The sequence below is a fragment of the Ctenocephalides felis genome, unplaced genomic scaffold, assembly GCF_003426905.1.
Source record: "Ctenocephalides felis isolate EL2017-DRISC unplaced genomic scaffold, ASM342690v1 CF-g0.4_SCAFFOLD_01886, whole genome shotgun sequence".
In the NCBI taxonomy this organism is placed as follows: Eukaryota; Metazoa; Arthropoda; class Insecta; order Siphonaptera; family Pulicidae; genus Ctenocephalides; species Ctenocephalides felis.
The window spans coordinates 63,439,729-63,455,694 of NW_020538040.1; the positions used below are offsets into that span (position 1 = coordinate 63,439,729).

The 15,966-nt window shown below is 30.2% G+C and overlaps 1 protein-coding gene across 1 annotated transcript; it reads right to left on the reverse strand.

The window, feature by feature from the left end:
* Positions 1-627: 627 nt before the first annotated feature.
* LOC113376911 (brahma-associated protein of 60 kDa-like) lies at positions 628-14,424 on the reverse strand. The gene is made up of 8 exons (XM_026617002.1): positions 14,098-14,424; positions 13,836-14,029; positions 3,696-4,035; positions 2,319-2,447; positions 1,878-2,068; positions 1,460-1,687; positions 1,022-1,184; positions 628-907 (listed from the first exon to the last, which is right to left on the reverse strand). The coding sequence occupies exons 1-8, from the start codon at positions 14,212-14,214 to the stop codon at positions 752-754; spliced, it is 1,518 nt and encodes a 505-aa protein (XP_026472787.1). The 5' UTR covers positions 14,215-14,424; the 3' UTR covers positions 628-751.
* Positions 14,425-15,966: the final 1,542 nt, after the last annotated feature.

Genomic DNA, 15,966 nt, shown 5'->3' on the forward strand with positions numbered 1-15,966 from the left:
TATATATCTTCAATCCCAGTGAATAAATGGTCAAGTAGAATTCTGATCAAAATGAGTTAACTGCCCTAATACGGATGACTCGTAATACAACTTCCAAACTAACAACATGTTCGTTTGGAATAAGCTTTTTTATAATAAAATATATCATTCATTTTAATTTTACAATTTTTTTAAAAATTTTTCATAACTCGACGTTTCATCAATTTTTTATTTCACTTTTATTTATTTTTCGTGCAATTTTGTGTTTTTGTGTTGTTTTTCAAAGTTTATTTGTATGCACTGAAGATGGGTCAAATCAAGACCCGAAACGTATGTTCTCTATAAATAAAAACATTTTTCATTAAAACTGTTTTTTAATTACTGGATGGATGCCCAAGAAACAATTTTATTATATTATTTCACCATCTGAAGAAAAACCTCTCGCTTTATATATATATATATATATATATATATATATATATATATATATATATATATATATATATATATATATATATATTATAATGTATGTAATATAATGTAAATTGAGTACTATTAAAATTACTGAACTATATAATTTCTACTTATATTTTGAATCCATTTCAAGTATTATTTACAATTATCAAGCTCCATAAAACACATTTATACATAATATTGGCATAAAAATATGATAAAATGATTGGTAAAATATTTTAAAATAAAAATTAAAATTAAAATTTCTTAAAATTAATTTCTTATATTCATAACTATGTTTGAATTTTACTATGTCAAACTATGGGTTTCTAATACCAAGAGCTTGTTCCAGCTCAGCTCGTTTCTGTTGAACCTTAGTATAGAAGTACCGACTGACTGCCTCTGTGGTCCATGATTGATAATAAAATTCAGCTCTTCGTTCCTCCTCAGGGTTTCCAACAATGTCTGTCATTGTCTTAAGATTGAAACAAATATTTGTATAAACATTCAGAGGGTTATATAAATTTTTATACGAAATAACATTACATTTTGAAAACATTAGCTCAATTGCATAGTTACAATATATTACCTTGAGATCTCTGGTTTGACTCACTATCCATTTGTTAATAAACTGCTGTGGATCTTGAGAAAAACTTAAAAAGAACTCTCTGTTAGTTTTTAATTGATTAATAGTATCTACTGTTTCATGTATTTTTCCATCTAAACCTTGAATTTCCTGCTGGCTAGCAGTACTGCAATGTAAATAATACAAGTGTAAAAAAGATGCTTGAATAAATAAAATACACAATCAATTATAATTATGTAATATTAAATATTTTGTATGGTCATTTATTAGCACCATCATCATTTCATCAAATATACAATAAGATAGCGCGAAAAATTGGTGGCATCTGTATGAAGATGTATAAAATGCATTGACGCTTTTTCAAATGCAAGAAATTAGATTTAACTTTAAATTAATTATCTTTAAAAATTCCTCACAACATAAAAATAAACATTAAAGTACCTTAAAAGAAAATTATTCATTTGAGTTTTTAAAGTATCATCAACTTCAACATCAATATCATAACAAGCAGTTTGCTTGCTCTCAGCACCTCCTTCAACTGATATAACATGATTTATAACAATCGGATCTGGCGGATGCAAGAGTGGATTTAAACGCTGTGGAATTTCAGCAAACTTCATTTTTTGACATGCAAATATTTGTTCTAAATATTTATCACAAACAATATACCTAAATAAATATAAAAACATTAGTAATGGTGTTCTCTACACTTTCTCATGAAATATATATATATATATATATATATATATATATATATATATATACTTTTAGAAAAAAGAAATGTTCACTTTAATCACCTTAATTATTTTTTTAAAAGTTCTTAATATAATAAATTTATTAACTATAATTAAATACTCACTCCCTTTCATGAGAATCTTGCAATTTGTGCGTTTTTATATACTGCCATAATGCTGATATAATAACAGGACGCGTTTGAGTATGAACTCCTAATAATCGTGCTAAACGAGGATCCAATTTAAATTGGAGAGGTTGATAGTCCAGTAACAATAGAATCGTACAACGTACATTGCGATCACCAGGACGTTTAACCTACAAGAGAATATATAAGCAAATAATTTTAAATACGATTATCAATAAAAATATTACAATAATTATATGTTATCAATAAAAAAATTACAATTTTAAGCACACACACACAAACACACACACACACACACATATATATATATATATATATATATAAATATATATACATGTGTGTGTATATATAATATACACAAATAATAAAAGAAAAAATAGAATTATAATATAATAAAATATAATAAAACTGTATACCCACTTGAAATCCATCAGTTTCTTGAGTTTGTAAAGTTCTATGCCATTCAACGAGATGATTATCAGGCCCGTACAACTCTTTGTCAAGCTCTATCACTAAGGATTTGAAAAATGATGAAAACTTGCGTTTAACCTAAAAGTATATATGTAGTTTGAGAAATAAAATCTAACTACTTAGTATTGGTACTTTGCCTTGAGGCAAGTTACATGAACTTCCCGATATGTGTAAATAAACAACTTAATACAAAATAATTTATGAGCGATTATAAGCATTCTGAGTGGATTTATTACACATAATTGAAAACGAACAATCATGTCAACTCGGAATATTTTTTAAAAACAAATTTTCAAAAATCAATAATTTTTTTTATAATTGAATCAGTTTCCGTAGAACTTTAATGGTTTAGTACGACGAAGTACTCTATCATTATACCAAGTAAATCATCTAATTTTAATTTTAACAAATGTCAAAAAAACTATTCATTTTCCCAAGCTTTGATGAATTTTTAAAATTAAACTACTTGTCGTAAGGCCGTAATACTTCAGTAAGTTCTATAACACCATGATATATATCAGTTCATCATCAGAACAGTTTTTGATTTTTTAAAATCGATTCGATAGTATGAGCTTAAATGTGGACGAAAAGTTTATTACTTTTATCCAAATTTCTAAGGAACGGCTCGGCCGATTGTCGCACAAAACTGACAAGTGATAGTCCTCATTGAGACGCATCAAATGGTTTTTAAATTTCTGAAATCGGTTCAGGCGTTTTTGAGCAAACGTCGATGAAAGGTCTAATTTTGACAAACGCCAAAAAAACGATACTAATTTTTGCAAACTTTGATAAATTTTTAAAATTAAACGACTTGTCGTAGAGCCGTATTTTAGATACGTATTTCAGGATTTTGCTGAAAAATTTTTTTTACGATGATTTGCTCAATTTCTAAAAACATCCTAAATTATATATCTTCAGTTGTACTGATCGGATCAGTATTATTTTTATTTTGTTACTCATACAGAAGTGAACTTTATAATAATTAATAAAAAAAAAATAGTTTAGTCTATTTTCTTAACAATAAAAATCCTTAACTTAAATGTTTTTAGAAAGGTTTTACCTACACTTCCTCCAACTTGAATCGAATGAAAAAAAAAATCATATTTTTTCTTCTTTTTTCAGCAAAATCCTGAAATACGTTTCAGATGATTTTATGTATAATATCTGTAAAAAAAAGTTCAGACAATTGTAAAATGTGACATTTTATTTTTCCCAAAATCCGTGCGATTTGTAAAAGAATGACCCATATGTTGAAAAATATGGGCACATAGACAAGCATATATACATACACATATATAAAACGCGCACATACAATATATAAAATACCTTGTTAGGATCACTCTTTGTATCTTCCAATAGACGACCTTCAACTCGTAACTCCCAAGAGGCGACTGTACCATCGCCACCTTCCACACCTTCATTTACATCTTTGCAAGGATAAAAGGTGTTAGATATAAATATTCTCAACTTTCGTTTCTGTTTCATTGGCCTTTTCAATGCTTCTTGAATATCTAATCGTTTTCTCATAATTGTTGCATCTAACTTTCTTTCAAATGCAAGGAGATCCATATATGCCTGTGATTCAGGCACTAAATCTCTAACTTTCTGCGGCAGAATTTTATCAGCTAGTTTTTTCTTTTTTTTAGCTGCATTGTGAGAGAAATCCCTAAAAAGCAATAAATGTATTGTATTAATAAAAATATGTTTAAAAAAATCCAGTATATGTCATACTAAACATTTTTTTTTAATTACAATATTTGTTACAACTGTTAAATAATTTAACATCTAGTAACAATAATGAACAATAACAAATTTAAATAAAAAGAAGGCAAAATACAGGATAGTATTTAAGGTAAATGTACACTATTCCGGGATAGTCCTTCATTTTGATCGCAAAATAAGAAAACGGTCAATAAATAATAATTTTATTCAATAGCACATCAATTATAATTTGAATCGTAATAAAATAGTACGATTTTCGAATTTAAATATTAGTTTTTAAAACCGTAAAAAGCTTTTGAAAGCATCGGTTGTAACCCGATCGCCATTTCGTACTAGCTTGTTAGCGAGTTAGGTCATGTGACGGTTCCATTGCTTAAGGTTTTTATTCGATTCCGATAAGCTTAATCGATTCAAATGTGTGAAATTTTTGATCAGTAATAATAAGAGATTAGTTTTATAGATAAATCGAGCATATATTTGTCAAGAAATTGTCAATTTCATGACTCCCGCAATTAGGTACACACAACTGAACCAGTGAATGTAATTCCGTGAGTATCTTTTATTTTCTTCTGTTCTTAAATTCGGCGGTGTTTCTGGTGTTATTAAGTTTGTTAATGACTACAGAATACTGTAACGTAATTACGGTATATGTTTTTTTTAAATTTTTAACCCTAGTAATTGAGTTTGAAATGACTACTGTTTCGTAAGAAAGTACACGATTTACCCCACTTATTTGCATTGTTCCAATATACCTAGAACATTGTAGTAATGAGAGAATCATTTATTTCTACCTTTTCATCTATGATCAATTATTTCTCTTATATAAATTGAATAAAAATACAGGTATACCCCGTATAGCGCACGGTACTTATAGGGCCGCGGATTCACTACGGCGCTGGTATGTATGCATGTATGCAGAGATCTAGGGACATTCCAGTAAACACGAAAGTTTTAATCCCATTAAGCTTTTGGAATATAATATAACCATTATATAACCTTACATATTATTAAAACGAACATACATCGTAAGTTATTAAATCAATATGAATTGCAATTACTCGAAAATAAGTTGCCGAGGATACTCTTCAATGCAGTAACTTTCTAATAGTCTAATACAGTTTATTAAATATTATTAAAATTACATTCAATATCAGTAAACTTATTTGGGTATGATTTTAAATCAGTCTTTCAGTTTTTGAAAGAACGATGGCTCCAATTAAATATTCACCCAAAACCCTGGAAAAAGCTTTCCACGACTCCCCGCATTATATTCGCGAGCACAATTTTATCACGGAATTAGGGACAAACGCGTGGTTCAGCAAAATACGGATTATTTCTATAAATGACGTTCGACGACAAAAAATCATGTTTTATAATAATCTTAAAGGTCTAATTAATAAAATTAAACAGATTTAGTTCGTCCACTTTCCTATTTTCTCTAAACTTCGTCTTTAAAGTCAAACGTTCCTTAGCAACCCGTAATATTGTACGTTTACCTTACATTAAAATGATATCCGTAGTATGATAATTTAATATAAAACTAGTGGGGTGTATGGTATCGTGCCTTAAGGCAAATTGCTGGAACTTCCCGTTCCGTAACGAAATGATCGAGGAATATTAAATGTTTTAAAATAGATTATTATAAATATTGTAACATTGGCGAATATTTATAAGAATTATATAAACTAAATTGTAAAATTGAAATTATTTGTTTAAAGTATATTAGTACAGAATTAAAATAAATATCTGTATTATTTTCGATATACAAAAAAAAAATTTTTGGAAAAAATTTAAAAAAAAAAAAATTTTTGGAAAAAATTAAAAAAAAAAAAAAATTTTAAGCAAAAATTTTTTTTCCAAAATCAATTACTTTGTTAAAACAAGCAGAAAGTTTTCGGAATCATTCAAATCGGACGCTTAGGTCTCTTAAAAACTGCCATTTTTTGCACATTTAGCTCTGTATCTCCGAAACCGCTGGACCTGCCTTTGCCAAAAACTAATCAGCACATCTCCCTATCAATAGGAATCGAACGTTTTTTGAACCATTCAAATCGGTCGATCCGTGCGCCCGAAAACGTAGACAAAAAATTGTATCCACACATACATCCACACTCACTCACACACACACACATCCTTTGTTTCTGAGGTATGCCAAAATGTTCAAAAACCTTCAAAACGTCGAGAAATGTAAAAATTTTCAATTTCGATTTTCGGCCCATTATAATAACTTACCCTACGGGAAGTTAATAAACGCAAATAATAATAATAAAATTAATAAATAAAATGAATAATACTAAGCAATATGGTTTTGTTTTATTAAGTAGAACTTTTATTCGGAACACATTTGACGTGCTTGAGTAATAAAATTTTCAGTAAGTATAATACAAACTAGAGATGGACTTATCATATCCGAATCGGTTAGAATTTGACTCCGCTTCAGGAAGGAGTTAATATCCGCTTAACAACTCCACGACTCCGACAACTTTGAAACCGAAATACTCGAAACAAATGTGTTCTATAGTGCGTTGTTTATGTATCTAAAGCCGGCCACAGACGTAACTGTATACTTGCGCAACTGAATGAATGCGCAACCAGGCGTATTTTCACAGCGCCCACAGACGGTTCAAGTTTATGTTCAAGTACTTGCGCAAGCATATCACAAATGTCAAATAATAAATGTCAAAACATAACCTAAAAATATATCTTTTTTATTAATTTATGCATTTACAGGATCAGAAGAGAATTCAAAGTGTTCAGAGGGCTAATTTAATAACTTTTAATTATCGATAACTTCATAAACTTGTATTATGAATTCGCTACAAAGTAAAATTTAAAACGGGACATGTGCTGCCACACGCGGCCAACGAATGAACTTGCCGACTTGAATGATTGCGCAATTAAAATAATGAAAAAGTGCTCATGCCTACTCGCTTGCACCAGTCTGTCAAGTTGCGCAAAAAACACTCCACAGACGCTACAGAATACATGCGCAAGTCGCAGGTTGCGCAAGTATACAGTTACGTCTGTGGCCGGCTTAAGGATTTGTCAAATCCCATGAATTACTTAAAATGAAAATTCATGAATAAATATCAAATAAAATAATTTTTCTAAAAAAATCACAAATAAATGACGGGTTGTAAAATTTTTCGTTCGACCAGATGATCGACTCAATGACTCGTAATTCTAGCAGTGTTGAACAAAGTAAAAACGCAAAACTTGAGAATCAAAATCAATTTATTTTCTTTTGATGACAAAATAATTGATTTTTTGGATTAAATTTTATATAAAAATAATGTAGTATTTTGTAATTTGTAATAAAAGCAAAACATAAAATTTTTCATCAAATAATAATACTTCTGCTTTCTAAATTTTTCTTCTGCTATTTTAATTCGAGAATTCGTATTATATCTGGTAGTTCGATTACCATATTATTACTTTTACACAATTATATAATTCTGTGAAAGTAATAATACTAAATATTTTTGCTGCTTAACCCTCCGTCGGGCGCAGCCGATCTGACAGATACAGGGCCAGCATTTTAGCATGTTTCTTCATAATTTGATGTCATCGAGACCTCCAGATCTCAGTAGCCTCGTTATTTTATATCTACTATTTATTCGTCCATATTACATTGTCTTTGAACTTCGCATATTTTACCAGTAACAATTTTGTTTAAAAAAACGCACTAAGCCAAATTCTATTTGACGTACAAAATGACAAAAACACTAACAATAAGTTTTTACTATCCTAATTGTTTATATAGTCTTTGTATAAGCATTCCAATATAATCTGACAATTTTTTTAATATAATTAATTAAATTATTCATTTCAGAAAAAGAAAGGTTTGTGCGTCTAGCATTTTGAGCGCATGTACGAATTTTTATATTTTGCTATATCATGAAAATAATATTGTTCTAATATATATTTTTTTGTTTACACATGATATACATATTCAGCATTGTAAAAACGCAAATTAAATAAAAATATATAAAACTATAAGCCTTCTGTCAATATACTTATAATCTGTATCTGCGAGATACACTGCGCCCGATTCTGTACATATTTGGACTGCGCCCGACGGAGGGTCAAATACTATTGATATCACTGATAAATTTTGCTCTATAGTATTGTTATTTCAGGCTATGGAAAAACCATATTAAATGTATTTCGTTTCGTGTATTTTTCGGTATGTATATTCCTGATTGCCGTCATTTACAGCCAAATATTGTCGTAGTTAGAAATATGAATCCTTACTATTCAATAAATTATACATTTGAGCTATTCATACTTGAACACAATTTCATTATTATGTATCTTAGAAGTGATATTTTTGTATTTTTTTGGAAAATACAAATGGCATTATTTTGACTCATATACCTAAAAGGTCATAAAACTGCCTGTGAGACGAGAAAGCGACCGCATCCTTCTCAAAGCAAATCTGTAAATGTCTGCACGAGTTAACAGATTTAATACCAGTTAAGAAAGTCGGATATGACAAAATCTCCGACACAACTCCGCTCGGATTCACTCCGAGGGAGGAGTTGTATCGGAGTAATTACTCCGGAGTGAGTTACCCATCTCTAATACAAACACTGCCAATGAGCCTATTAAATCACATGGTGAAAATACAATAATGAACTCTTAACACGCAGCGTAATGATTGTCAACACTACGGGATTCGAACTTTGAAATAAAATGCTGAGAAAACCATAGCACCAATCTCGACTAATTTATGTCGTAAATTCGTAATGTTAGTAATATTATATATGCATTTATAATTTTGATAAACTTTCCAAATTTTGAAGTTCTGGTGTAAATCGCTTATTAGGCAAACAATGAATAAATATTTGCTTGATAAAGTGACCATATTTTTTTTAAGTCAAAACCGGGGCGACAATTTTTAGTTGTGATAATCCGGGGCGGGATGAGGGTGTTGTTTTTATGGCAAATAACATAGTATTTGTTATTTTCAAATCATATTTAAGGAAATTTAAAAAAAGAAGTTTTTTTTAAATTATCCTTTTTAATTCAGAATTGCTGACTTACATTATTCGATTATGTTATATTATACTATTCTCCAACTTATGATGTTATAATATTTTATATATAAATATATTTTATATTTTTCGATCAAGATGTTTTTTTCGCTTTGTTTAGCCTTTTATTAAAATTCTGTTCAATTTTCTTCATAATTAACTTAAAAAAAAAAAACATTTGTTCGTTAAGACAGTTAGGATCGATACTATCACCCTGTTTCGGCTTGGCGTCAAGATCTGGGACATCTTGTGTGTGTGTATATATATATAAGCTTTTTAGATTTGTTGTTCGACGTTGAGACATTTTCTTGTAATTTTAAAGTTGTATTAAATTTTCGTGAAATTGAATATAAAAGTTAAAATTATTAATGTGAAAGGCTATTTTATCCGGAATTTTGTATTCGGCAATATTGTCATTCATAACGTATTGATATATATAAGCATACTCACTGTCTTGTAACATTATGTATCATTTTCAGATATTTGTTGCGTAGTTGTAATTTTATTATGAAGTAATTACAAAGATTCAATTTAAACCAATACTTTTCGAAAGCTGGCAATCTGGGACTCTGCCGGCCGGGACGTAAGGTCACTTTATTTGTAAATATAGTAGTAACGAGAAAACTGAGATGCACTAAACTTGATAATGTAATGTAATCTTGAATACAATCAAATCGCTAACATAAACATTCGAAACTAGAATTTCAAAGATTTTTTTTTGCAAATATCTCAAGATATCTACCTATTTGAATACTGAACATTCTATTATCAGGCCTTACTATTATAAGTATATTTTTCTTCAAGCTATTGTGAGTTGCATTACATGATATTAGTGTTAGGCTTACTATAGTTTTAGTTTTGTATTTTATTGTAATTCAAGGCCGTGCCTGGGTATGTGGCCGCCTGCGTGCGAGCATTTTTTGGCCGCCCTTGAAAATAACATTATAGGAAGACGTTTCTAGTCATTCTGAATCGTTTGAGATCAAAGTTGAAAAAAAGTGTAGATGAGCCGATTTTTGAAAAACGGTTAAATCAATTTCAAAAATTTAAAAGTCATTTGATGTAACTAGATAACGACTACTGTCTGTCAGTTTTGTAAAACAATTGTCCAAGCCGTTTCTAATCAACAAAATAGTGTACAAATTTTCGTACACGTTTTACCCAAAAATCGTGCATCGTTTTTAAACATTCAGAAACTGTTTGAAAGATATCATTTGGGAATCGTGCTGATTAGTTTTAAGAGATCGGTCGAATTGTTTCTTCGTATTTAATTGTCAAATATTTTTTACGATGATATTTATAGAACTTTTATGGCTATATATCATGATCTCAAATATAACTAAATATTTCGACCCTACGACAAGTCGTTTTAATTTTCAAAATATTATCAAAGTTTGAAAAAATGAACAGCACTTTTTTACGTGAGGTAAAATTTCATCGACGTTTCCTTAGAAATGCGCAATTCTTTTTGAAAATTCGATGAAATTCAATAAGCACTCGTGTTGCTTAATTTTGCCTCACGATCGGCCCAGCCGTTTTTTTTAGAATCGTCAAAAAAGCGTCAAATTTTTCGACCATGTTATAGTCTAAATTCGTGAATCGATTTTAAAAACTCAAAAATGATTACAAAGAAACAACTTGAGAATCGTGCTGATCGGTCGAGTCGTTTCTCAGTTACTGATTAACCATTTTTTTTTGCGATTTTGAATCCTGTTCTTAATGAACATATTACACGTTTATTTCTTGTTCAATAATATTTAATTTTTAAACCATTTATAAAAAATAACTAACATGTTTAGAAAATTTGTACAAAATTGAATAATCTGCGATAGCTTTTCAAATTGCAATGAACTCATGAATTAATATATTTTTTATAGTTAAGTCGATTATTTATACATGTTACAAAATTCATACATCTTGCTTTAAGGCAAAGTTGCCACTTACACCAAGTTTATACACTCATTAATGATTTGGAAACAAAGCTTTCATTCGCCGCTTTTTAATTCGATCTCGCCTTTAATACGGCCGCCTTTGACTGATTTTGAAACGGTCGTCTTTTAACTCAGCGGACTTTCAATACGGCTGCAAACGAATCCAGCGGACTTTTAGTTTGGCCGCCTCTTAATCCAGCGGTCTTTCAGTTGAACCGCCTTTTAATTCAGTGGACTTTCGATATGACCGCTTTTTATTACGGCCGCCTTCGAATTTGTTCTTTTTTAATTTGGCCGCCTGCGTGCGGTGCACGCACTGCACGCTGGCCAGGCACGGTCCTACTGTAATTAATGCAATTAAGAGAATTTCTTTACTGCAATGAGTCTAATCCTGTATACGAAATATATGAAATATATAAAGTATATGATGTTTCAGATCAGTAAACGTCAGACAATCAGTAAAAATTTGCCAAAATGTGCAATAAAATTAGAAGCTTTAATTTTTATATGTACATAATATAAAAGGACGAAAATGCATAATGGGAATATATATATTATGTTAAAAATATATGGTCACCCAGTATATTTTATTTCCATAGGAAGCCTTATCCTTATATAATACCCCGCATAGAATTTGTTCGGACGGGAAGTAGTGCCTGATGCGGGGTACTACTATTAGCGTTACGCGCGGGTGTACTGGCTCTGGTTTGTTCAATTTTTCAATGCGTTCCACAAATTTGATTTGAACAATATTTGCAGTACTAAAAGAAAAAACAATAGAATAACGCTAATAAGAAAGTAATTAACTAGGAAGCCTTATCCTTATATAATACCCCGCATAGAATTTGTTCGGACGGGAAGCAGTGCCTGATGCGGGGTACTACTATTAGCGTTACGCGCGGGTGTACTGGCTCTGGTTTGTTCAATTTTTCAATGCGTTCCACAAATTTGATTTGAACAATATTTGCAGTACTAAAAGAAAAAACAATAGAATAACGCTAATAAGAAAGTAATTAACTATAACGAAACGAACCACCAACGAAGAACGCAATACATCGTTTTTCTAGATCCTTAATGTATATGCACTCAAACAACAGTAAATAAAGTTATGAAATGTATGTCGATGACATAGATGCGGTTCGGGTAAAAAAAAACAAGTAAACCTTTACAGTTGCAAAGGTGTAATAAATAAAAGTGATAATAAATAAATTATATTAACCGTCTTAATGTCAAATTTTTTGATAATATATATAAAAAATGCCAAGAATAATTACTCTTTTTTTGATAAATTTTGGAGTAAGATATTGTAATGTGTAACTATTACAAAATTGTTTCAATTTTCTTTTTTTTTTTCAACATCATATTCTAGTTAGTTTATTTTATGAAAATATAGGCCAAAAATCAAACAATATTTTACAAAATCAATCTTATAAACACTAACAAAAACCGCACAAATTCACAAAAGATAAATTGCCATTGTACTGATGAATATATAGGTATCTTTGTTAAAAAGTGCTCATAAAATTTGTCATCATTCAAAGGTACCAGAACAAAATTCTGCGTATCCTTACTAATGCGCCTGGGTATATTTCAAACTTTTGCCTACATAAGGATTTGAAAATCTCAACAGTCAACGAAATGATCAAGATTAGAAGTTCATCTTTAAACAATAAATTAATCCAGCATACAAATCCTACTATTCAAGCGATTCACAGACCGTTAAGAAGATTGAGCAAGAAATGGCCTTCCGATCTACCAAACACCTAGCCCAATATCTGCACGCGCCCTGACGTAGTACGCGGCATACATCATCACGTCATAGTTCATTTATGTTATTATTTTTGTATTACTGTTTGTATTTTATTTTTATTTTAACTTTTTTTCATTTTATATTCAATTTATTGCATTTTTTTGTATTTTTGAATTATTTTTTTGCTCATATCAATTTTGTAAATAAGACAATAATGTCTTGATTAACAAAAATAAATTGTAACAAAAAAAAAAAAATTAAAAAAAATTTTATTTGGCATTGGGTGAATAATGTTACTTTTAGTTTAAAAAATATTGAACATTAATTAAAAATGAGAATTTGGATGTGTTTTTGGGTGAAATTTTAAGAAAAAAAAGCAAATAAACATATTTTTATATTTAGGCAATAACTAGAAAATATTCTGAACTTATATTGATAATTGGTGGCTGATATATGTCATGGGCTATGATGTTTGCTGTTTGGTTTTTGCAGTTTAATTACTGCTGATTTTCTTATAAGCTCATATTATATATTGGGATACAGTATGAGATATTTCACTCAAAGATGCATCCACTACAGCTCAATAATCAACAATCACTAAAAATATGTGCGCTATTTCACACCTTAATTAGATGTAACAAAATCACATTTTTGTTTATTTATATGTATATATCATTTGATCTTTTCCCTCCGGAAGAATTTGAAATTGCACCAGACCTTACATTACTTTGATACGGAGATGGTGCTGCTCTTTGCATTACAGAATTGCCAGCATTGTTTGTCGGACCACTTGGCCCTACAGCTGGGGGCGGAGTAAAACTTGTTCTTTGCTATATAATCAGGTATCGCTAGTATTATATAAACAAAATGTACAATGCAACCGCTAGTAATATATAAACATAATGTACAATGAATATAACAAAACTGCTACTTAGATACTTAGTAATTCATAATACACAACACATACGATAACAATATTTTTAATTCATTTTAATAGCTGTAACATTGTGACTCATTGATTACTTACGATTTCGGTTGTGCTTGGGCTAGTGTGTTCCTGCTATCATTTGATCTTTTCCCTCCGGAAGAATTTGAAATTGCACCAGACCTTACATTACTTTGATACGGAGATGGTGCTGCTCTTTGCATTACAGAATTGCCAGCATTGTTTGTCGGACCACTTGGCCCTACAGCTGGGGGCGGAGTAAAACTTGTTCTTTGCTATATAAATGTCAGAACTATCAATAAAAATTCATACAACTTGTTACAAAATTACTTGTTAATCTTACTGGAAAGTTTGGCCCTGCATATTGACGAATGTTTGAATTTTGTGGAGGTGGATATCTATTTTGTGTAGGACTGGCTGTATTGGCTGTCACTCCCGCAACAGGAAATCTTTGCGCCATAATAACTTAACTTAAATGCATTCAGAAAAATACCTTAAACGGTATCAATGATTTTCACAATTCATAATTAAAATAGGTAAAAATGCATAACCTTATAAACTAATAATACATCGAAATGATTTTGCAGTTGTATAATAACGATATTCTTTGAAGTTGGATAAACACGAATATTAAAACTTAAAACTAGGCATTTTGGCGTCTATATAGTTTTTGCTTGACTCCAAAATGTCGACAGTGTTAGTCTTGCCTGATGTGAAAAATGTTTTTTTGTTGGTGATAAAATGAGCTGTGAGATGGCCGTCGCTGTCAACATGGGGGGTAAACATAGAACAAATACGATTTATTTTGTATGAGTGTTTTCAGCATATAACAGATGACGCTAATGTGCTTCAAATTCAGTGTTTGTTTTGAACAGTCTCTCTAGATATAGAACACGTACTTTAAAGGTTTAAGTAGCAATTATATCACTTTTTTAAGTAGCAATTATGTATATTGAATAAAAAATTGAATTGAATTGAATAAAAAAATATTTAATTTTTTCTCTTCATATCTTTTTTATGACATGTTATATATATATATATATATATATATATAATATATATATATATATATATTTATATAATTAAAACTAAGGGTAAATTTACGTGTTACGGTTGGTGGTGACCTCTATGAAATGCTGAAAGAATTAAAATTGATGTAATTTCAAAGCGCCCGTGTTTACCACCTATTTGCGATATCCAACCTAAATTACTCTTTGGGCCAAAATTTAGGAATATACAAGGCACTGGGCCCATAGACCTTGTACAATGTATTGTATAATAGTATAGGAGCCAGCAACGTTTTCAAAACAAGCATTTTAGTCAGGCTGGTTTTTTGGTATGTGGTCCTTGGTGCTCTCTCGGTTAGGGCAAGGGCCGTCTGGCAGCTGGAAGTGGTTGCGTTAATTAGTGCGCAGCCAATTTGTACAGCGCGATTTCAGAATTTTGAAAGCATTTTAGTCAGCCCAATTTTCGTTTTTTTGACTTCGAATAGGTTCACCAGACTCAAATTTTTTGTTGCCAGACATTTTGGGCGCTGCTAAATATGTGCCAGACGCCAATTTATTTATTAATTTTTTAAAAATTTCAAATCATTTTAGTCCGTGTGAAATTTTAGTATTATGTTCGTTAAGGGTAAAAACACGTAAAATTAATTTGCCAGACGTTTCTGCGGTTGTTAACCATGTCTGGCAAGCAAAAATGTCTGGCAATATGATACTAGTTTATAGCATTTTAGTCAGTCCAATTTTCATTTTTTGACTTGATATTTGATTTGATAACTTGAATAAGTTATCCAGATTCACATTTTTGTTGCCAGACATTTTGGGCGCTGCCAAATATGTGCCAGACGCCAATTTATTCATTAATTTTTTTTAAATTTCAAATCATTTTAGTCCGTCTGTAATTTTGATATTATATTCATTAAGGGTCAAGAAACATAAAATTAATTTGCCAGACGTTTCTGTGGTTGTTAAGCATGTCTGGCAACGAAAAAAGTTTGCCAATATGATACTAGTAGACAGAGTTGTTGTTTTCTTTGTATTTTAAAACTGTTTGAAAATTCTTTTTTTTTCAAAATAATCGTAATATGAACATTTTTTCGGACATAATTCCCCACGATTACAAGCATATGGACTTATAGACTGGTGAGTGACTCGTGAACTAGTGTTGCCCACTCAACCATAGAGGAGCCGCTAGTCTCCCGTTGTCCGTT

Coding starts and splice junctions, on each gene's coding strand:
- LOC113376911 (XM_026617002.1), bottom strand. CDS start 14,214: ATGGCGCAAAGATTTCCTGTTGCGGGAGTGACAGCCAATACAGCCAGT. Junction 2,448..3,695: donor CAAAGAGTGATCCTAACAAG/GTATTTTATATA, acceptor ATATACTTTTAG/GTTAAACGCAAGTTTTCATC. Junction 908..1,021: donor GTCAAACCAGAGATCTCAAG/GTAATATATTGT, acceptor TTCAATCTTAAG/ACAATGACAGACATTGTTGG.